Raw genomic sequence first — 24,214 nt, 5'->3', positions numbered from 1 at the left:
TGTTTTGGAACAGTTTTTTTCATTTAGAAAAATAAATATACATTACTTAGAAGCAACCAGTCTCTTTAAATATTAAACATACTTAAGCACAAATAAGCCAATCTGACATTACCGAGTGACCCAAAAATATTCCAGATCTATAAGACCTATAAATTTATACAGCACAGCAGAAACAAAACAAATCTGCAGGTATCCACATACAGAGTCGCTTTCCATGAAACAAAAAAACCCCAAAACCTATAAAATATCCTACTGACCACACACAGCCCGCCAGGGGCCACAGTTCCCTCCAAACTGGAGACCAAATAGCCATGTTATATTTGGCATGGCTCTTCTTTCTCTCATGCTACAAATATTAGCATAAGATTTGGAGCAGTTTGCTCAGTCTTACTTAGACCCTCTCATGGGGAAAACTAATAGTTACAGCTAACTGGGGAAAAGGTAGTTCAGCTACTGCACACAATTAGCACTGCCAGGCTGAAAGGCTATTTTCACAAAGGGAACATAATAGGCAGATTGTAATGACATTTTCACGCATATATTTTCTTTTCTGGGACATGGACACCTTTAGTTGCTGTGATAATCACCTTAATACCAGATATGTACCTTTTTATGTCATGAAGGCCACATTTATGTCAATCCACATCGCTTGTGTTTAAGGTAAAAAGACCAGCTCGACACTTAAAAAAATTCTTCTTTCTTCATCTAAAAAAAAGAAAAGGTCCCAGTCAATGAAGGCTACCTAAAGTGATAACCACCAAAGAGTTGGGTTCAAGTATATTCCAGGAGATAATACTGAATCACAAGTGTCCTCCTCACTGTCATTGTTTGCATGGCTTCAGAAATTCTGAACATGTCAAAAAAAACAATTTGCACTCCGTTTATGTGCACAAGACTTTGATTTCGAAAATGCCGAGATCTCCTCATTTGCAAAATCGAAGAATGGGTGAGAACCAATTAGATGTCATCTACAGATGGCGACAGATTCCACCATAAAATCCAAACTTGTCACTATCATACAGTCGTTTTCTGTATGCCACCCAATAATCCATGTTGGAGATTTGTGGCCCAAGTTCCTCTGTCAGCTCTTGCAAGCTATGGTAGTCCCCTGTGGGTTGCTTTTCACACCACTCCATTAGTTTCTTTACACATTCGGGTAAAGTCTGAAGACTTTGTATATCCACTCTGAGTAGAAAGCAACATTAACAAAAAGTGCTGGCTGTGATGAGGCACATTTTGTCCTTTGGATGCTCACACCAATTATGACTTTGCGCTCATGTTCCTGGCAAACCAGTGGGCCACCGTAGTCCCTCTGCAAGAACAAAATAAAGACAGACTGTGGATTAGCAATAATTACACCAAAGCAAGTCTATAGTAATAATAATAATAATGATAATAATATAATGCTTAAAATATCAGTTCACCCACAAAACAAACATATTTTTCCATTTAAGCCTTACTGGCTTCAAAAGGCTTAGGTGTTATTTGGCTCTTTAAAACACCTGCTGCTCAACAAAGGGAACTATTTCTTCAGTAGAAAGTAGTTCCAATAAATGGTGTTTGTTACACAATTGTGGTGAAATGATCCTTTAAGCACCGAGCATTCAGTTCACATCCATGTTGTTTTGCTTCAGGATGCATTTGGCGATTTGAGATCCTTACATCACACACGCCTTCTCCCCTTTTCCCGCCAGCACATATTCTGCTTTCCCCGGCGTCTTCTTTGATGTGCGAGCACATGTCGTTGTCCACCATCGGCATGATTACAGAGTTAAGGGCTTCATCGTGTCCAGTATCTGCACAGAGAAGGATACAAAAAACACAATAAGCAATTTGTAAAAGGAACAGTGGGTTTTTTTGTCATTAAAAAATAACATGGAAAGCAGCATGTGGTTGAAAGAAGGCAGTACTTTTGGTTTCCCCCCATCCATACATGGTGCAGTTGGTGCCTTCAGGGATGCGACAGTCTTTCACGGGAAGATGAATGGTGGATGCACCTTCAGACACAGGGGCAGGACTAGAACCAACAGAAATCATCACAAATAAAAGCCAAAGCATGTTGCACGACCTTTCTTTTTAAATTTAAAGCACTCACAGTATTTTCTATCACTGTCTTTTTCTTTAACTAGAAGCATAAATCAGCTGACACTAGCCACTAACTGAGCACTTACTCTGCTAGCTTCAACATTACTAGGTTGGAGCCGTCTGGGCCACAGATCAGGCGAGAGACTCGTAGTCGCGGTCGGTTTTTAGACTCATCGAGGTGATGCAGACCGACCTGCACACTGTAATCCCGGAGATCTGGAACGCTGATGATTACAAGAGTCAGTGTAAGACAGAGTCATACAGTTTTTTTGAGTCGTACAGTGGATTACAGCCAAACGATGATTCAACTGACCGGATTCAATAGGAAATCCTGCCCAGATCTAGAGCAGCCTCTCTTTTAAACAAATCTCACAAAACTGTCTTTACAAATACTACTTTTTTTTTTAGTTAACACATTCCACTAGATCTTGATATTTTTCAAAAACACACTTACTTTCTTAAAATAACATTTCCTGAATGGCAAATGTGTATTTTTTTCATAGAGAAAAAAGCCAAAAAAAAGGCAAGGCCTCAAGCACCTCGAGGCTCCCCGCTAAATCAAAATATCGGCTAAAAGCTGCTGATCTACACCATATGTATTACTTGCAGCATTGCACATTACTACAGAAAAAAGGGATCTTTTTTTTTTAATCAAAGCCAGTACTACACATGACAGAGACATTGCACAAGGACAATATGATTAGTTCTGACATAAGCAACTGCAGGTTAAACAGCAGTCCAAAACATGCGGTCCCTATCTCAGGTCAAGTCTGTCTGGCAGTACGCTGTGCAGCCTTTAAGCAATTATAGATAGAAGCAGCAAAGGAAGCGTTTTTAAAGAAAGAAAGTAAAGTAAAGTCTGAAAAGGGAGAGAAATTACCAGGAGGTGAAGCACTGCTGATCTGTCAAAACCCAGTTCTCTCTGATTAGTGAGCCACCACACAAATGGACCTTCCTAGGAAAAGGTAAGAAGGAAAAATGGATCGATCACAGTACACAGCATAAACATGGATGAAGGTCTAGGCTTCTAAAGAACAAAGACTGGAAAACACTTACTGTCTTTGGATGCTTACAACCCAGCTGCCATCTGTACCTCGCACTTGATGTCCTCCAACTATTCTGGTGTTTATGTGCACAAAGCATGATATCTTGGGCCTCGTTTGAACTAAGCAAGGAGATATAATTGATACTGTGTGTTAGACAGATGTAGTTTTTTAACATTTCCATTGGAAAATATTTATCAAAACTTCAAAAGGAAACTATTTGTTCAGTTAGGTAAATATCAACAGACTGACTTGATCTACAGAGAGAGAGAGAGTTACAGAGGAAAGGAAGGAGATCAGAGATAAGCACATGAGAAAGAGGACCATTTTTGGTAAAAAGAAAGAAAAAGACATACTCACTATTTGTCTGAGGAGCCTTTGTAGCTGAATCACCTGATGTAAGTAAAGCAAAGTACAATATGAACATACACCCCACAGCAGCAGGGAACATACAAAACATGAAACCTGAGTAAATATGACAGCCTTTTATACTTTATAAAGGCTTATCTCTGGATCGAAATAATTGCTGGGGGCTATATTAGTCAGCAACCGCAACAAATAGATTTGCTCGAGACCTTAAAACTTCACGGAAGACGTGTTTTACATTATGGAAAATATTCAATGCAGCTTCACTGAAACCAGCCAAAGAACATGCAGGATCCAGTGGCCCAAGTGTGTGTTTTCTCAAATGAAATGGCAACAGACTTTCGCATCTGTTTGCTGTTTGAGCATCGTGTATTCTCTGCCAATTGGACTAAACCACAGCGAACAGATTACGTAAGCCGCCCAGAAAGCTGTGCAAGAAAACAATTATGATATTTTGGTTGAAGTCAGTAAAGGCTACGAAGCTAAATCACTTGTGTTATTTCAATGTACTACACCCACACATCAGCACTTCTTCTGTTCTAAATGTCATTACATGTTCTTTCAGATGTCCCATTTAAACAGTCCCAAAGGCTCTGAAAACTTCTTCTTTGTTTGATAAAAAGGAAGCACATTTAGTACCCCTCAGTTTCATAACAAGCTTCTCTGCCTTTAAAGACAGCCATGTTATTGATTTGTGAGCAATGCTTCTCTCCTGGGTGTTACAGGCTACCTAACACAGCCTTGCTGGTTAGCTTAGCACAAAATTAAATAGGGACATATATTCCTAAGCAGCTTTAAAGCTTTTAAAAGAAGGTAATGCCCAAGTGCCAAAAACTGCAGTTGCTCTAATGGCCACTTAAGACAGGTTCAGAAAGCCAATCAATCCGCAAAGGCCAAAGTGGGTACAAAACATGGATGTAGCTTCTGGGTATGAAAAATGAACCCAGTACAGAAAGTCATTAGCTAAAACTTTTTAGCCAATAAGCTTGTGGTTTAAGTCAGACCCACCCTTTATAATCACATCTTTTTTCATAACCAAGATGGTGATCACTCATTTTGAGGTTTCAAAAGTGATCCATCTATTACATTGTGCATGCATACACTCCCATGTTAAATGCCCAACTTTGAAGCAAAAATAAACACATTTACAGCAAAGAATGAAAATGATTTGATGGCTAATAGCTAACATTTACACTGACTGTATGGTGGTGTTTCTTTTTATATATTACCCAAGTTATAAACATCAAATTTATGACTTAAATGTAAGCATTAGGAAGGAGTTGGCTGCCAGAAATGATGCTGTTTTGCTTTGTTTGGGTTTGGCTGCAGTTAAAGTCACTCGGGTACATAGTTTTTACTTTAAGCTTGTTGTCATTAGCCAAATAATAGCATCTCATTTAATATAGTGAATTACAGAACCAATTACAAACCAAGCTAGTGTTAGCTGGCAGCTCTGCAGGTCTGCCTTCTCATCCAAATATCATCACATCCAACATCAAAAAGCCCAATATGGCAAAATTAAATATTTGTGGCTTCAAAGCTGTGGCCTCCAAACCACCGGATGATATAATAAACATCCATCTGTTCTGGAAAGTCAACAGTTATATCACACTTGTTTAGTATGTGTGAGTATTTAGTATTAGTATGGATGAGTTGTGGTCCTGTTGGTCTTTGGCTCTCAAAGCTTATCAGATATTGGCACTGACTACACATTTACATACACACATACACAGATATCTTTCATTCTCATTCTACTTGGGTAAACACAGATATTATCTACTTACCGAAACTTACATAGGGTAAATGTTTATTTAAGGAACTCACAGTGTTTTAGTTTACAGTAATCCCAGGCCAGGCGGTTATTTGGACTGGTGTAACACCAGGGGCCGTGTCTGTCGCGATCTGGGTTCCTGCAGTAGTTCTTCTCCAGCCCTACATGGGACACCGTAGAGTGAGAATCCCCACTGTAAAACACACAAATACAGATTATCATATCCCATGTGTTATTTTGCAGAAAGACAAAAACTAATACTGGGTCATATCTCATAAAGGTGGGCACATGTGTACATGGAGTTGCACAAATGCTGTCAGGCACATATATTACATACACACGAAAGTAACCGTGGAATGCCTAGAAAATTCTGACTCTGGCTCTCCTATAATGCAATGAATCCTCAACATTTGCTGCTTAGCCTGTAGAAGGAAACGCAGAGTTTTGCGAAGAGTGCTCATGGGAGTTCAAAAGTATGCAGTCTAAGCGTTCAGCAGGGTTCAGACCAGCAGGAACCACATCCTCTATGGAATGATGCAGTTTTGCTTCTGATTTGTAGGAATTTATATCTAATTGTGTGTCATCTAAGCCATCCACAATACCCGTAAAAAAACAGTCACTTGGTAAGAGTTCAGACACGCGCACACAAAAAGGATTCTAATCAACTGATAATTTGTAAGGGGGTGAAGACAATTCTACTTCCCAGGAGAATGTTAAACAATGTTGTAGCTCTGAGCATGTTTCCTAGTATGACCCTGAGCCTTGAACAGAGTAGACTCGCTGGCTGCATTCTACGGGAGGGAGCTGATTGGCTTTGATCTACTTTCCTAAGAAAGCACTTCCTGGGGTCAAGGGTCGGCTCTGGAACATGTCCATCTGTCTGTGCCATTTTGGCTTTTAAAATTCCTGTAAATTAAGTAATTCCAACAGGCTGACTTCAGCGTGAAGTAACGGCCTTGGAGCGGGCAGTCTTTCCCCCAGTATGGGTCACTTTGAGAGCACCCTTGGGTTTCCTCTCGTCAGCTAGATGAATAATAATTGGACCTGGTATTGACCCCTGTGGAACCCCTGATTTCCTCTTGCTGTTTGTTTTCAGTGCTTAGCCTCATTCATTTGAAAGGGATTTTCACAAGGCAATGGGAGCTAAGTTGTCAACAAACACTCATCAAGTGAGCTGAAAAGAATGTCAATCTCTCTAGGAAACAGTTGCAGGGTTGCTCGGTACGGCTGGAGTTGCACTGGGAGCCAACAACAGAAATGCAACAAAAGTCTTTGCAGAACAAATTATTTCATTACCTGTTTATGTGATGTGACCAGTCTGCACAGGGAATCCCCGATCGAGTTATGGATAAAGTGCCCCGATAAGTCTCTCCATTCTCTTCATAACACTCTGAGATAGAACAGGATAAAATTATTCAGATGACTTTGTTAAAGCGCTGAAGCTTAGTGAGCCCAACACCTCTTCATGTTGGTGGAATACTCACAAACACAAATTCATGTACTTGCAGAGACAGAGAAAGAATTTGGGTCTATGCTTGTCTTTGTGGTTTGGACCATTTAATATTATGGGTCTCTGTGTAAACGGTGTCTCCCAAATCTCATTATTTCTGGTCTTAAATAGAATCAGAGAAGGGTCTTTAGTTGCAAACTGACTGGCTGCTTTGAGACGTGTGTGTTCTACAAAATGCAAAGCAGAGAAACATGGGAAATGACAACGAGCAGCTATTGCCAAAGTCTGGTGTTGTTATTCTTGCATGAAATGGAATTCGTTGGGCAGCCCTTTGCCAAGTGGCTCAGTCTCATGAGAGCAGTATTCTTCTACTTTACAAAAGCATGACATCTCTTTTAAAACATCTGTAGTTTGGAATTCAACATGGAAATTTCCTAGTAATTGATTGAATGTACTTTGTTATTTACTTTTAAAATATTCTAGTAATTTTAGGAGAAAAGATCGACACTTTTGCAAATATATATTCTCAAAATTAAAGACTGAAGAAAGCAATCTGGCCCTGTCTAAAAGCAACAACATTGAACACTTTAGAATGTATTTCTTTAAACTGATATAACAAAAAAAGATTTAACAAAGCCGATTTTGGCTTTATGTCAAATGAACCTGGCTTTGAGCCATAACCTTTACTCAAAAGTGATGACAAGACTCTAAGTTGTTTTTACAATACATTTTTTAAAACACTAAATAAACACGATTGGCTGTGCTTGCTGTTACTCCCTTTTTTATACAAAGCAAACAACTGCATTCCCCAAAACACTGAGCAATTCTCAGAAATTAATTTTCATAGAATTTACCTGCTTTTTGTGTAGCCTCTGCACCACATCTGGGGATGTGGGTGCAATTGGCTATCCTCTGATTAGGGTTTGTAGTGAAGCACCATGGGTAATCTGCACCATCAGGATTGCGACAGTAATTCTCTCTGAGGTCTCTATAACACACACACAAACTACAATTTAAATGATGATGCCGATGATGGTGTTAAATGCACAAAATACTTTCAAGTACTCTTCTTGACATTCCTGAGAGAAGTGAATCCATGCTGTCAGCAGCTATGAAGCAGCCGTTACTCACTTGCATTTGTAGTTCTGCGGAAGAAATGAGTGGCTATGTGGGAACTGGGAATCCCAGCGCTGGCATGTCACACCTTCCGGGGTGACATTCATTGTGCCTTGGTAGTCTGTGCCCTTTCCCTGGACACAGGAAGTTGTTACTTCAACATCGGAGTCCTCGGTAGGGTCTGAACCTGAAACAGATAAATGTCATTGTAAGGTGGAAGCATGCAAAAAAAGAGAAAGTCACTGAAAAAGCAAACTGTAGTCAGGAATGAGGGAGGAAGAGAAGGAGGGGAATATTAATCCCTACAAGAATGTGTCATGTTTAACCTAGAGGCAGATGATCAAAAACAGTAGCCCTTCCCCCTGCTTGTATAGTAATAGAAACTTACTGTGTGTTCATACCAGTGGTGCCTGACATTCTTTCACGTATGGACATCCACAACAATGAGAAGTTGGTTAACTTGCTGACAGAACAAGTCGCAGAGCTCGAAGCCTGATCTTATTTATACCTTTGCTTCAAAATTAAACACTGACATTATGATTCCTGTGAATTTCTCTATTGCAGGCCAACTAAAGAAAATGGCAACAAACCCAGTCTGATTTGGTCGATATTATCCACTGGCAGACTATTCCAAACATCTTTAGATGGAATTCTGGTGTTCCGCATAGCAGTGCAGGGGTAGCACTACACAGTGAGCAATTTCCAGATTTCTGTCTTTGTTTCTTTAGCCTTTGACAAATGGGATGGGGGAAGATGGAGGAGGCGAGGGAATGTTTCGAGGTTGAAACGAGAAGGCGTGTGCAAAAGGATTCTTTGGCTTGATGTAATGCATGCCAGTATCTGTGTGCACAGTGTAGCACAGGTCAGTGGTTTTTATCTTTCTAAGGGCAGGCATTGAGGGATACACACATCTGGACAAATGCAGATGCTCGCTGTAAATCATAACCTGTACAGTAAAGTCAATGCGTGTATGTGTCTGACAGAGACAAAGAGAGATGCTCTGTGAGGTTGTGGGTGTGCATATGGGAATATTTCAATGCAAATTCTCCAATTTCGCAACATCTTTTCTAATTTCCATTGATTTCATTTTCTCTCTGTCTTTTCAATTATATATAAAGGCAACATGTTATATATACTTGTCCCCGTATGGGACAAAACTAAAAAAAAAAAAGTTTAACTAACATCCAGAATACAACAGTGTATAACAGACACATACTTTAATTACTGAATTATATATACATATATTTATAGGGAGAGAGAGTGGGTGGAACAACGTGCAATAAAGGGTCCAGCGTGGACTATAACCCAGGCCCCTGGAGAAGACTTTGGGCAAATGGTTCATCTGCACAACCCAGTTAGCTATACCTGTCTGTTATAAAATGCACATTCATACCTAGTATCACTCAGATTTCCACCTTCTCCATCTTCCAGGACAGTCATTTTTGATCAGTGAATGACCCCAGAAGGGTTTCCTTAGTGCAAAACCTGGAATCAGTAGGAACTGTCAAAGCAAATATCTCTACTAGCACCTCTTAAGCTCACTGTTTAACATTTTAGATCCAACTTCTGGAGGCAACGCAAAGATGCCAAAAACTGCAATTCCTGGGTCCAAAAATGAATCAGTCAAAGGCACACATGTTAACATGCTTAACGTCATGTTTACTGCCTGGTGTAAAAAAACAAAAACAAACTTTATATATATAATTTTCCCCTTTGTGACAAATATATGGGCCTTTTTTTTTAAATATAACTCCATTCATCCATCCATTCTCTTTGGCTCGCCGAGGGGATGGGGGGGAGCCTGTCCCACTTGTCTTAGGGCGAGAGGCAGTGTACACCCTGGACAGGTCGCCAGTGCTGCAGGGCTAACATAGACAGACGACAATTTGCACTCACATTCACACCTATGGGCTATTTAGAGTTACTAATTAACCTAACCCCACTAACTGCATGTCGTTGGACTGAGGCAGGAAGCCAGAGTACCCGGAGAGAAGACCATGCAAACATGAGAAAAACATGCAAACTCCACACAGAAAGACCCCGGCCTGACGGTGGAAGGACCTTCTTGCTGTGAGGCAACGATTCCACCGTGCTGCTCATCTGTTTAAATTGTATAAAGGCTCAAGGTTTTGCATTACAAGGGGCTTGGCCGATGTAAGCCACAAACAGGTGCCAAGTACACTTCTATCTGTCTGCTAGAGTTTGGGAGGACCTTTTTTTTTTAACATAATCTTTATGCAAATATGGCTGCCATAATGTGAAAGTTAAGGCATCAAAATAAGAGCCCACCAAAAAAGTGTTACTTTTATGGCCACGCAATATAATTCACATCCATCATTCTCCTGTTCAACAAATCATCCCTTTACCCAACATGCCCTGTAAGGAAGCATATGCAACTGTTTTGCTCTTTGTGCATTATTTCAGGTCTTTTCTCTAATTTCTCTATAAAATTGCATCATTTTGCAATCAATGTTTACACCACTGAAACAACTTTTAGACTTTCCGATTGCAATGTGTGGTATTTTGGCATAACAACCTCTATTGTAGTCCTCCACTTTATAGCCCTAAATGGCTTCAGTAAAACACTTCAAGCTTTGTGAAGTTATAACTGCCCTCTTGCAAACAGCCTATTTAATGTCCCTTGCTGAGGTAGAATGACTTGGAGCAAACGCCCACATGAAAACACCATCCGGATAAACAAAAGTCTCCTGAGACTTTGCTGGGGAGAAGGGGACCTTTTTTTTTTTTTAGCTCGGTTGACCACAACTGCTCCAAAGACACCAAAACTTGTATGTATCGATTCCCTGTTGAACATTTAAACAACTTGCTTGTGGTAAAAACCAAATCCAAAAACCAAAGCTTGCTCAATCATATGTTCACTTCTGAATCCTGTATTACATTCTTACATGTGTGACACATGAATGCTGCAAGGGTAATGCATTTTGAACCAATATAAAGTCATAAATCCGAGTAAAACAATAATTTGTTGCTCTCAGTTTGTTTGAAGACTTTGTCCTCAAAGCCCTAGCCTCAGATTTGGAGTATATACAGTGCACAGTCTCTTACCACACACAGTGATGTTACAGTACTCCCATGGAGTTTTGGGATCCATGGTGTAACACCAAGGACGGAGGCGGTTATTCGGGTTCCTACAGTAGTTGTCCTTTAAATCTTTGTCCCGATACCTGAAAAGAGGGACAGAGAATGTTAAAAAAAGAAGGTGGATTTAAGTAAGCCATAACAAATCATGAGATTTACCTCTCTTTTTTAAGCCTGTGTCATGGATGTGTGCTGTTGTTATCTGTGAGAAAGATTACTATGTGATCTGCAGCTTACTTCTTGGGCTGGAAGGGGTGTTTGTGAGGCCTTGCCGAGTCCCATCTCTGGCACTCTTTGCCACTCTCTGTATGGTCCATTTTACCCCGGTAATCCTCCCCGTTACATGTCATGCAGACATCTGTCAACAAAGAAGCAACAGTTATCAAAATGTTCTTTTGCCTATGAAGGAAATCGAAAAAGAATCGTGTCCTTTAAAAAAAAAAAGAACCACGCAACGGATAAATCTCCTTTGGTTTTATTTGTTTAAATCTTATTTTCTAGTGCTAATACTTCATGGGTCTCACCTTCTGAACACTGTGGTATGCCACACTCCTCAGCTCGTACATTGGGATCTGTGGTGTAGCACCACGGACCACCGGGATCGTTGTTAGGATTCCGACAGAAGTTGTGCCTCAGGTCTTGCGTTGGGTACCTATCTGGATAAAACCTACAGGGGTGTAGACACACATAACTGAAAGTGTTACCTGATACTGTAAGCTGTATAAATACATTTCTGGGAGTACTTGCACACTTGACTGCTCTGGTTTTGTTTACAGTACCACACCTGCACGCTAGTGCTCTCAGTAACAACCCAAATAAATTCAAAAGGCATTTACATTACGGCGTATGCCTCCGCTCTGTGAAATACGATAGCAAGACCGGGTTACATTTTACATCCTCTCGCAGCAATCTTATGCAAATAAGGCATCAATATGCCTGCTTTAGCCAGATTTGCACCTCCTGCACAATCGCCTTAGTGACTCCAACCACATCTCCCCTCCTTCAAGTATGAAGCAGCGAAACTGTCACAGCACAGCAATCTCCAATAGCACAGAACACCGTTATGCACCACTTGGAGCATCCCATGCAGGTCTTTTGCTGGCTGCCCTGTGAACATGTTTAAACCTAATCCCCAATGGCTCCATGTAGTGAACAAGACTTTAAGAAACAGAACCCGGACCGTCCAAGCAAGTCTGTACAGTCCGGGGATTCCCATACTAAATGGACAGTGTGGGAAATTTGTCTTCTTTCGTGGCAAGGCGACCAAAAGCCGGTATGTCAGCAACTCCCTGATACATGCCGACCACTATCCCCCCTCCCACCCAGGGAGACATTGAAGCAAGGCAGAAGAAAAGGTGAAAAGAAACAAGTGAAGAGACTGATTCCAGTACACACAAAAATCTTAATGGAGTGAGCAAAAGGGAATAAGTTCATTGTTTAACTAATGACGTAAGAAACAACTTGCAGGAACAATTAAAAAAAGTAAAAGAGGTAGAGGCCACCCTCCCTTTAGCAGCTTGTCTAAAAACTACCTCAGGCAATGACTCTTAAGGGAGTCTGCTCTGCTTTCCCCTTTGTGCCCAGAGGCTTATGCAAGATTTCTCTAATAATGTACAACATCAGTCAGCCCAGAGGTGGGAGAAATCACAGGCATCTGACTTGGTCAAGAGAAGCTGAGTGCAAAGGAGAACGAAAGGGAGGACCATTAAAATGCATAGTTTTACCTACATGTGTCAAAATATAACAGGCCATACACCAAGTTCTCACTTATGCATGTAGCCCAAACTAAAACAAAAACACTTGTTCCCCTCCAAAGCAGCAGTTTCCACGGGCCAAAACTCACATCTGCTGAGTGTAAATCAAAAGCTCAATAGGCTGTATCTCGATCATAATACAATATCCTTAATTTATAAATGGAATTACAAGGTTACTCACTTTGCAAAAAGAAAGAAAAGTCTGCATCTGCTGAAGCTCCGTAAAAAAGGACCCAGCATGGGAGCAAGTTAGTCATAATGATGTTGTGCTAACAGATGTTGACCAGCTATTCATCTCCTTGCCAAAATCTGTTCCCAGCGGAGCACAGGCAGACACTATGTGCACATGCTTCATTCTCGGGGACGACTAAACATATTGGCTGGATTTGGGGTAACACTCAAGATGAAATCTAGACCTGAAGTAACTGCTGCAAAATGTCTATCAATACTCACACCTGGTGGAACAATGCTGTGATTTAGTACTAGAGCATCCGAATAATAAAGCAGTCGGAGATTAAAGCAAGCAGACCAAGACACAATTTATCTTTGTGCATAAATAATTACTTCTGGAAGCAAGGTGCAACGGAAAACTCTGTGCCGAAAGGAAATGATATAAAATTAAAGAAATTTGCTACTTCAGAGAGGGTATGAGAACTCAGTCTCATCTTTTAAATATGGCTACAGCTTAGTCTGGCTTGGCCTGACGCTATCCAAATGTGACAACATCTGTGAACCAGCACATCTACGCCTACAGCATTGCTCATTAATTAATAATTAAATCAACCATGCACAGCTGTATTTTTCTGTTTCCAATTTTTATGGTAAGCAAACTCACTGTAGTCACAAGAATCTATGCAGTCTTGTGAAAAACTAACTACACTCCACCATTAAGTAGCTTGCAGAACCACCTTTATGTACAGCTCTCTTAAGGACTCGCCACAGCATTTCAATCAGGTTGAGATCTGGACTTTTACTGGGCCATGGTAACACCTTGATTTTTTTTTCTTTTTCAGCTTTTCTGTTGTAGATTTGCTGCTATGCTTCAGATTGTTGTTGTTGTTTCAGACAAGCATTGGCTGTCATACAGATGGTCTCATATTTGACTCTTGAATTATTTGATATACTGAGAAGTTCATAGTTGAGTCGCAGCCTGCAAGGTGCCTAGGTGCTGTGGCTTCAAGAGCCCCCATCATCACCACCATTTTGCTTGACAATCGGTATGAGGTTTTGTTGCTAGTTTCTTGCTAGCTTGCATTTTGGACAAAGTCTCCTCTTTGGTCTCAGATGCCTTTTAAGAAGTCTTGTTGTTTGTTCAGATACCCCTTTGCAAAACCACTGCGGTTTCCATATGATTAGCTAACAATTTTAGCTGCTAGCCATACTTGTTCAGTCTTTCTGTAATAGCACTATCATGAAATGTATAATTTGACATTCTAACTGACGCCTATTAAGTTTTACTTTGTGGATAGGTCTACTGTTAGCCAACTACTAATGCATACTTTTATCCATTTCAACCAAAGACTATTTTGTACTCTCACTGGTTTAATCGGTTTCCATATTATTAGCTAACAATTTTAGCTGCTAGCCATACTTGTTCAGTCTTTTTTTAATAATAGCACTATCATGAAATGTATCATTTAGCATTCTAACTGAGGCCTATTAATTTTTACTTCGTGGATAGGTCTACTGTTAGGCAACTACTAATGCATACTTTTATCTATTTCAGCCAAAGACTATTTTTTACTCTCACTGGTTTTATCAGTTTCCATATGATTAGCTAACAATTTTAGCTGCCAAATGATTAGCTAACAATTTTAGCTACCGCATTGATAACCTCCTAAGACCTGAACTCTTCCATGGCATGCATTTTTAATTTCTCTTTGATATTTGGACATATTGGGACCCGATGAATGTAAAAACAAAGAATTACCAAATTTTTTTTTTTTACCCGATTTTTGTTTCTGAGAAAAATGAGATCCACATATGAGGATATTTGTTTAAAATTTCAGTAGAACAGTGGCAGTATAATGTCCTCGTAAGTGGATATGAGGCCCTTGTAGAGCAAAATTTAGTATTTTGGTCTAGACAACCCAAAATGTGATGTCCACATTTATGGATGCCAGGTCCTAGGAGGTTAAATAAATGTTTTCGAAAACAGAAAAATAGTTCCCTGTTTTTTAGAATAATTAATCTCTGTGCAGCGTGTTGCTAATCTCTTTTTCCCTATGTTTTGAAAGGTTAAACTTTCAAAGGTTAAACTACTAAGATGCTAAATATTTTCTATTCAAGAAAATCATAAATCAAAGCTGTAACTATGCGTGTGCCTGTAGCTGAGAGCATTCACTGACATCCCATTGGAAAAATTAGTAGAAAAACAAAAGAAAGTCCCTAGGGGTACAGATAAATGATTACAATATTATCTATTATTATTAATACGAAGAAAAATATTCCATTCTCCACGCTTGGCTGGACATCAGTGCACATTTCTTTCGGAGCCTTGGTTCAAACACTAAATATAGATAACAGGTGGAAGTCCCTTTCCGGGAAGGGAACCTCCTGAGAAATCACCCCTGCCCCACACTGATCAGTCAAGCGTGAAAATAATAGTTACCTGAAACTCAAATGGTGCGTGGTTCATTATGGTGGTAATTCTCACACAGCGGGATAGTCCCATGTTAGGTAACCCATTAAATCTTCCTTAAGTAAGCTCCCTGTGACCCTCCGAAAGTCAAAACGGTAGAAGTCCCCTTCTAACTGAGAAGGAGACTGGGACCATGTGCCAAATAAACAATGACAAAGGATTCAGAATGTGAATAACTGCTTCTTGAAATGAAAATAGGACTTAAGGGGAATGTGGAAGAAGGGGGGTAAAAATGGATCAACATTTCATTCTCTTGATTGTATTACTGACCTTGTATTTTCTCTCAGTAATATTGTGGCTTTGTGAGCTCAGCTGGACATCAGACAGAACATGACTTCAGTCTATAAGTCTTTGCACCTTCTTTCTTTCATTTTTACCTCCATTCTACTTTTTTTCACACTGCACTTCTTCAAACGGTTATTATTACCCCCACCCCGCCGCCTTAGCTGCAGTTAAAATATCTTATAACTAACGAGCACCACTAATGAGGCCCTGGCACAGAACCATCTTTGCAAATTCACTGATTTTGCCTTGCTGTGCCTGGGAGAAAACATCTTCGGGGATACACCTGATGGTCTGGAGTGCTCCAAAAAAAATAAACAGCCCCACCGGGGAGGAGGTGGCTACATGTGTTGAAAGAAATCTGACTTAACTCTGGATAAACGTTCAACTGTCTCTGAGCCTCCGCCTTCCCTTAACCCCAGAGGTGCAAGGGGATGAACTGAACATCAATAAATCAGCTTCCGAGGCCTGTTCAGTGTCAGACACAGAGAAGGAGCATCCAGGAAGGTGGTGGAAGCATGGAGATTAGAGACGCAAGCTTTGAAGCCTGTTGTTTCAAATCTACAAGAATCTGGTAAGGGGAAGTGAATGATTAACATGTTCTCTTCCTTAAAAAAAACCCTCTGGTGTACAGCTGAGTAAGGCATCACAAGTAACTCTTCTTCCTCGAACACGATCTGAATGGAAAAATGCACTTGCTATTGACTTCCCTGTGTAAAAGACGGGACTCGGAGCATCCCAATTATAGCGTAAATCACATCAGCCGAAATGGTAGGTTCCAGATGGGGCTGCGCTGCTCCCTTTCAGTTGCATTTCCTTCTCTGTATCTGTGATTGCTCACCAATAAAGGCATAAATTTAAAAAAAGAGAGATGACTTACGTGTGCTCATTGATGTTATTATCTGACCAAGCTTGGCAAGTGATATTTGACTTTGTCCATGACCTCCTTCCTCTGTAGTTGTCCATGGTGCCAGTGATACACTCCCTTATGTAATCTAAATAACAGCAAAGGCATAAAAAAGTATATGTGTTAATTCAGATATAATTCCTGCAATTAAAAGTTAATTTGCCTTTACAGCCTTGACCTCCTGGACTTTATTTTCCCATATATGGTACATTTTGTATTTTTGTTTTTTCACAGCCAGCATTTAGTAGATCCCAGCTTGTGTGTTATTCCCTAAACAGACGACTCCCTAAAGTTCATTAAATGTCACCGGGGGGAGCTTTTGTAAATTCTGTAGCACAGTCTAAAGTGCTAGATTCCATAGCTGACTCTTGAGAGAGCTTTGCGCTCTGACTGTAAGCAATGATTTTTTGTTGTTTATATTCCACTTAGGTCTTTGACGTGCTTTTGCATGCGACTTTCCCCGCTGGGGTGATTAAACAGCGGGGGGGAGAGGTGGCTCGGTTCCTTTTATTGCATCAACAGAGAAACCAAAGACTTAAAAAACTGAGGAGCAATCAGCAATTACACATTTTGCCCGTGTAAATACCTCCCCGCACCTGAATGTTCTCATGAGAAAAAAACAAAAAAACAAAAGCGAATTACATCGAATTATTTTTGGGGCTTTGCCATTTACCTTTTTTTTCGTATAAAGTAAAGTTGATGCTGGCCTGCTTCTGCACATTGTTGGTGAAACGGTCAAAAGGAAGCAAGTGGCATTTCTTGCTGTGCCGCTGAAAGTTAAAGGCTCTGAAAAACACCCAGGAAGTAGTTGAGAGATAAACAACTGATAAAACAAGAAAAATGTGTAAATACCAGAAGGACAACAAGAGGATTGAGGAAACCTGGTTATAAAAAAACCATGTGCGGGAAATCAGATAAACACAGGAACAAAATATAATTCACCTGCAGTTGAAGTTTTTCTTCACTTTGCATTTCCGGGCACAGCGTTCCTCTGAGTTGCTGGTTCGTATCAATGGGAGCTGAGGACAGTCTGTGCAAACCAGCATGTGGCTTTCAGTCTTTTCATACCTTTGTAATAACTGACGAGACTTTCTGCAGCAACCTGCAAAATACAAGGACACAACATGAGATCTGCACATGTTAAAACATCCATTAGATCAGATAATAAGCCTGTTTACGCCAAGGATCACCTCATATGGGAGTTGCTCTCTGGTTTTTAACGTCTTTTTAAGCATCTTCGATGAAACTTTTAATTTACAATGACAACATTTCATAGTTTAGCATCTGGCTGAAACCTTATCCTTAACCCTAGATGAAATCACTGCTCATCTTTTGGATTTTAAGAGGTTAAATATCATTAATATCACCGTAAAAGTTGCATATCTAACTTGTAAACCAATTTTGTTTTATTGTTGGACTTTGATATATAGCTGGCAACTACTTTTGCCCCAGAGATTTTTTTTCAGGGTCTTCTAATATGACTGCACGTAAGCCTTAAACATTGGCGTCCTTGTGAACACTGTATAAGTGCTGGCTGGCAAGGACTGATTTAATCAGTGGTCAGTCTGGGAACCCATCAGCCCATCATCAGGAGTCATCAGTCCGATGACCCCTGGGGATAATACTATTTTAGGGCTGGCAAATGTAATCCCTCTTTTGTTGTCTACATTGAATATTTACCTGCCTGTAACCAAGGTCCACTTAAAGGTGATGCTCAGTACTGCTTGGACTACAAGCAGAAAACACAAAGCTTCTAGCACCACATATTTTGTTCTGCACCTGAAGACTGGTCACAGATATCTTCGTATGAGAATGCACAATGTTCAGCTCTGTGAAAGCTGCTTATAAGACATTGAGGTGGCATTGTTCTTTGAAGCCATTAGCATTTAAAGCCTCACTCCACTCAGGGGTATTAATAGCATTTGGGCCGTTCTGGTAATCGAATGGATCACAAATTGTGTATGCCAATTTGTAACCACTGTTTTTGATGTGGGCCAGGGATCTTGGTTTCTATACTGCATCTTCATTAACAAAGTATAAAACCTTAGTCATGCACTGCTCTAATATTAGTGCTGTTATTAAGGAGCTACTGCCAAGAACTAAAGTTTTCTCATGGTGTCACCATTGAGGTTATCAGGCAGCGTGACTGCTGGTTTCAGCGAGTTGGCATCAAACAGGGAGAAAAGATGAAATTATTTCCCCATCATCCAGTAAACTGGGTGGCCAGCTGATGATGAAAACATCCTTCAAATATAGTTTGCTTCAAGCCTTGTGTTTGCTGGCACGTCAGCATCCACACACTGAAGTGTTTTGTGCAAGTCCGGAGCTGTTCCAAGCTCAGCTGTTCTGCAATTCTTTAGATACAATGTGCAGCCTCAGCTGAAGTAACAGGTAAGTCAGGTTATGTTTCAGGATAAAAAATCAGTACGAAAAGTGGCCGGAAGCAAAGCCCTGCATCAGTCTGAGGTGCTTTAAATGAGCAGATTGGGCAGCCAAAAAAACAAAACCAACGGGGGGTGGGGCAGATCTTGTTTCATAGGAAAACTTTAACATCACTCATAATTTCTACAATATAGTAAAATTTTATGTATCAAATTTTATGCATAGTCTCTCAGCTATTGGCAATTGGCTGGATGCTCATGTGGAAAAATGGAAACGCTTCAAATACATAATTCATTCTTGCTTTATTTATAGGCATTTGTTGAGAGCTTTTTCCTAGAAAGAAGTACATCAAAAGGAAATTCTACCATCGGAACAATGTGGCATGATGCATATGAGCTCCAACTGGGTTCAAAAGCAGGACAAAACCATATTTTAAAGCCTAAATCCCCCTAGTGATGCAAATCATTCATTTTTACGGACTGGAAAAAGTTAAGATCCCGTCTTTCAGCGGTATGAAACCTTTCTGTAAAAGACGCTTCTGAACATCTTTAGATGGGTTGTGTGTCTGCTCACAATAGTTTCGAGTTTACAATTAAGAGCAAGTGCAACATAAATCACACCGGAAGATCTTATGCTACTGAATTACAGCTACACGCTCCTGTGCCAAGATCCGACACATGACGCTGTGTGTGTACTTAGGATATTGTAAACTGTGGAGCGTTTAGAGGCTCCTCGTGGTTGAAAATGGTTTTCGGGGAGGACGTGTTATTAATGTTTTTGGGCTCCACTGGACCACATCTGGCACGCATCACAGTGTTGTTTCAGCCCTGATGTCTGGCCAAGCTGCTCAATTAGATTTCACTTAGTCTCTTCCTCTCCTTGCACTCAGCTTTCTGCTATCTCCACATCCTAAACATTTGCTGAGGTTGAAGATTATAATAAAAGGTGCTCAGTGAGTGAAAGACATCAGATTTAATAAGAAGAGGCAGCCGCAGGTTAGAGGAACAGCTCGGAGTATCTAGCTGAGCTTGAAAAATGCAGATAGCTAAGGTGAAATGCCGACACTCTGACCTCAGAAACTTCCACTTAGGTGCCCTTGAGCAAAGAATTTAACTCTCAGCTGGATAAGCGTTTTAGTCACGCTTTCCTATGTAACAATACCTCACTTTGTAATAATAATAATCATTATTAAGAATATAAATGTTAGGACAGTGCAGACGAAAATCTGTATTACATGAACAACAGGAAAGTAACAGGTTAAAGGTGCGCCTCTGTCTGGGAATTACGCAGACATTACATCTGCTTCAGAGAGCGCAAAATGTGGTAGTGGGCTCAGCAGCCAGATGTTAAACCCTCCACACACACACACACCTCCCCTCCCTCACACATATACGCACACACACCGTTTCCATCTCTCTATCGGGAGAAACGCACGAAAGGGCCAGCCAAAGTCCGGGCCGCGCATTACTTTCCCCTCACCTCCGGGCCGGTCAGATGTCAGGGTCGGCACCCCTGGAGGTGGTAACTACGGATTCAGTGGTCAGATGTCAGCGGGGCGGATGTGACTCTGGACAGCCCCCAGATAATCAGCGCTTGGTGAACATAGGAGCAGCCCGCACGGTGCTCGTTTACAAGACCGGTTGCCGTGTGTGAACCCCAGGCTGTCTGGCATCCTCTCTATAGCTGGCATAAGCCCAACAGACACAGGAGTGTCTATTACTAAAAGGACCACGACCAATGAAAGATTTTCATGACAAAGAAGCAGAGTCATTCCAAAAAAGTGCGCTGGAACGGGTTTGGAGCTGGAATTTAGAACCGTGCACGTCCTCAATGTGGAGGCAGAAACTTGTAGATCCCGTCTTAATTACAGAAACTTTAATCACACCAATGTGAACTCTTGAACTATTTGCTGTTAGAGCAGCAGGTAAAGTGAAAAGAGTGATGATTTCATTCAAAGTCTTAAAGAGCGCAAAGGTTATAAAAAGTTGATTCCTTCTAAAAACCAACAACAACAACAAATAAACAAACCAAAAAACAACAACGTAAGTCATTATTATTTTCTCAGGAACTTTTCTGAAGGAGGTCTGTGATCAAGGTCATTCAAAAGCACGAAGTGTCATGGTGTGCAATTAAAAACTGATTATTTGTACAAAACGAAGTGCAGCTACAAACTTCAAGAAAAAATCACGACTGTCAGAATCCCCCCTTTTAAAAAAAATAACATAGAATTTCTCCACCTTTCCCATTTCCACTTTTAATTTTTCCCCTGCAAGTTTCTTCACTCTCACTAATTAATTCTCAATTTCTCTATTCATTTCTCACTTGAAAGCATGAAAAGCAGAGACGGAAAACAATCAGATTTCAGCCAGTTCGTGCAGATATTTATCATCCACTGGAACCGTTCAAGTCCTACCTGTATCCACAATAGTGAGCAGAACACAGAGCAAAGCCTGATAAATCCAAACGTATGTCCTCATGGTTAAAGATTTGGGTGCAAGTTAGAATCCGGATTAAGAGAGCGACGCACTCGGAGCTTGTTTGAAGTTCTGAGTGGCTGATGGTGAGCAGAAGACTTATCTTCCTCACACAGATGTCACCTTCCCAAAAACCCACACGTCCTCGGGTCAACCCCCTTTTTCTCAAGTTTGTACTATCAGCGTCTCTCTGCTGTCAAGCGCAGCAGGGCAAATAGCACGACTTCCGGTTAACCATTTCAAATTAAAACCAGATGCCGTTCTTTTTTTAATTTCCAATTTTAAACGGAAGCAATGGATTACATTCATTCTACTGTCAACCAATAAATAAGGAAAAGAAAACGAATTAATGTTACATATAATCCGTTTTTGGCAACTCATTTGGTGGTTGCTGTGTTGAATTTAACCTTTAACTTTAAAAAGAAGTTTATAAATTGTAAAGAAATAACTTAATATTGCTTTATAGATATGCTGTTAATCTGCCATCGACATGCAGGATGCAGTCTATTTTTATTTATTTATAAGTTCATATAAACTACTTATTACTCGACTACATTAAACTCATTTATTAACAATTTTTTAGTAGCTACATTTAAAAATACTTTATGCATCATTTCCAAAAACAGACAGCTCACTAACTTTTGCACTTGGACCATCTGCTGCTGAGAAATCCGTGACTGCAACTAATTATGATCTAACACTACTCTGCATGGCCAAGGTGAGGACCTTTATTCATGATCTATGGCTAAATTGTTGTGATTAAGGTAAAAGATAAAATGATACTTGGTAGAAGCTGTTCACCCTTTTACATCAGTGGAGCACTGAGGCTGAAGTGGCCATAGTGTGTTGTCTTGAGGCCATGCAAAAATAATTAAAGGACCTTTATTGGTCTGGTGATCATGAGGCAAGAGCTTTTTCTTGAAAGATCCCCTTTTCTGTCCCTCCTCACTTGCCTCAGTGTGGCTCAGCCAAAAAGGCAGATGGGATTCTTTACATGTTGCGCCAAAGAGATCTTGGCACAAGGTATTGATTGCATCCTCTGTGGATTAGCCAGTTGCAAAATACCTAATGTACCAGACACAGTGCACAGACATAAAAGAATACATAAAACAAGGAAGAAATAGTTCACTTAAATTCCCTGAAGCAAGACACTGAAACTGCAGCAAATACTTTATCTCTGAACTCCAGCCAATTGATACAAAAACACTCTGAGTTTCTTCAGTCATTCAGCGTGTCAGTGCATGTCCGTATCATAACTGTCTCTATGATGAATGTGCTCCTCACAGTGACAAACATGCCACCAAATCTGCACGGACTCGCCATCACGGGAGAGCATCTTCTTTCAAAGGCATACAGGGTCAATTGTTCTCAGGGAAGTCAAATGACAAAAATGAAAAATATCTGTCAGGGACTGAGCGAATCAGACAGGATAAAAATATATATGAGGTGAAAACAGTTCCAAGAGTCATGGCGTATGGTAATAGCACATTGTAAAGTGACCTTACACAGTCCTAACAACTATATTATTTGCTTTATAAAGGGATACGATTGGCTGGAGCAAAATGCAGCATAGAACTTTCTAATGTTCTCTATCTTTATTATTGTTGCACTGATCACTGGAGTTTAAAAGTGCCATAAAGGTACAATAAGGTCACTATAAAGACAACACTGAGCACCACAGGAACAGTATAAATCCCTATAGGGACGTTATAAGACATGAAATGTGTGTGTTTAGGTGGGGCAGCTGGAAGTGATCCTATTTAGGTACTAGAGTACAGAACTTTTGTTGGGCTCTAACCCTTATTTGACAGGAAATCCACACTTCAGCCGTTAACAGGCGGCAGACTTAAAGCCCTCCAGAGAGAGCAGGAGGGGGAAGAAATGGTTTGAGGTAAATGCCAGACGCCCAGCCCTCCCTCATTAAGACGCGTGCAGGTCATTTTATTTCTCTTTGGTCCCTTTGCTTGCCTTTCGTATGCGTATGTGGTACAAAAGTGTACCAGCAGGTGTAGAGGTGTGTGTACGCGTGCGCTCAGGGGGCTTCAAACTGGAACTCTGTAGGCCCTGGCAGCAGGCGTGTAGGTGCGCTGTTCAGCATGCACACAACCTGTCAATCAGTGGTAGAGCAAAGAAGAAATCCAGACACTCGAAATCTGTCTTGGAGGAAATTTCTGTAGATTGGTACCTTTTGAATTACAGCGCGCCCTGTCCCATGTGCTTCACAAGCCTTGCATGAATAAGTTAGGTTTGACAGCTGATTATGCATCGAGGGAGGAGATGTTGGAAGTTGGAGTGCGCTTTCATAACAGACCAAAGCAATGGGAGTATTGCCTTCCACAATTTATTTTTTTCACTCCAGGCCTGGTGCTGAGGAATCCAAGATGTCAGTCATTCTGCAGCACTGTTAATGAGAGCAGGAGATGTTATGTATGATGTATATGATCGTTTTATTTAAATACAAGTTTAAGACGCAATCAGTGTAACTGACATAAACTTCACAACTGCCAGAAACTACATGGCCCAGTTCATGACAGCGCGTTCACAAGCTACTTTTTTTTATCTGATAGCAAGATAATTCTCAGATGACTTCAAGCTGATGTGAGATCGCCCTTAAATTCCAGCAGGCCCATGTCATCCAGGGGAGATAACGATAATAATTGCAACCTTGATCTTTCTCGGGTCCTTTGGTTCTGCCACATTAAGAAAATACTCTTCCAGGCAGAAAAGAAACAAATGTGATTATTGATTGAAACAATTTTCTTCTTCCTATTAGATCTCAATCTCTACTTTTGTTTAAAAAAAAAAACCCAAACACCAAATGGGCTTATTTTCCCGATCAAACGC

The 24,214-nt window shown here is 40.5% G+C and overlaps 1 protein-coding gene across 2 annotated transcripts; it reads right to left on the bottom strand.

Annotated features, from left to right (window-relative positions):
* Positions 1–390: 390 nt before the first annotated feature.
* On the bottom strand, positions 391–21,486 carry hgfa (hepatocyte growth factor a). Of its 2 annotated transcripts, none has more exons than XM_005733474.1 (18): positions 21,310–21,486; positions 17,457–17,616; positions 17,188–17,300; positions 16,488–16,602; positions 11,455–11,597; positions 11,168–11,288; positions 10,898–11,016; positions 7,847–8,018; positions 7,570–7,721; positions 6,562–6,655; positions 5,319–5,458; positions 3,489–3,521; positions 3,142–3,250; positions 2,966–3,040; positions 2,172–2,309; positions 1,911–2,017; positions 1,663–1,796; positions 391–1,312 (listed from the first exon to the last, which is right to left on the bottom strand). In XM_005733474.1, exons 1-18 carry the CDS (start codon positions 21,371–21,373, stop codon positions 1,145–1,147), a joined length of 2,157 nt encoding a protein of 718 aa, XP_005733531.1. In that variant the 5' UTR covers positions 21,374–21,486; the 3' UTR covers positions 391–1,144. The 2 variants fall into 2 exon arrangements, with proteins under 2 accessions (XP_005733531.1, XP_005733532.1); XM_005733475.1 differs by having other exon boundaries at positions 7,570–7,703.
* Positions 21,487–24,214: the final 2,728 nt, after the last annotated feature.

This window comes from Pundamilia nyererei, unplaced genomic scaffold (genome assembly GCF_000239375.1).
Source record: "Pundamilia nyererei isolate P.nyererei 1_Seehausen unplaced genomic scaffold, PunNye1.0 scaffold00052, whole genome shotgun sequence".
NCBI lineage: Eukaryota > Metazoa > Chordata > Actinopteri > Cichliformes > Cichlidae > Pundamilia > Pundamilia nyererei.
Note: the sequence above shows the minus strand (reverse complement) of the source record. Positions and strands in the feature narration are given on the sequence as shown.

Bases quoted from the DNA above. Each gene is read 5' to 3' on its own strand.
- hgfa (XM_005733474.1), bottom strand. From the start codon at position 21,373: ATGAGGACATACGTTTGGATTTATCAGGCTTTGCTCTGTGTTCTGCTC. The intron at 17,617-21,309 runs GTAGGACTTGAA...TGTATTTTGCAG, and splicing joins GCTCACTATTGTGGATACAG to GTTGCTGCAGAAAGTCTCGT. The intron at 8,019-10,897 runs GTAAGAGACTGT...TATCTGTTTCAG, and splicing joins CTGTAACATCACTGTGTGTG to GTTCAGACCCTACCGAGGAC.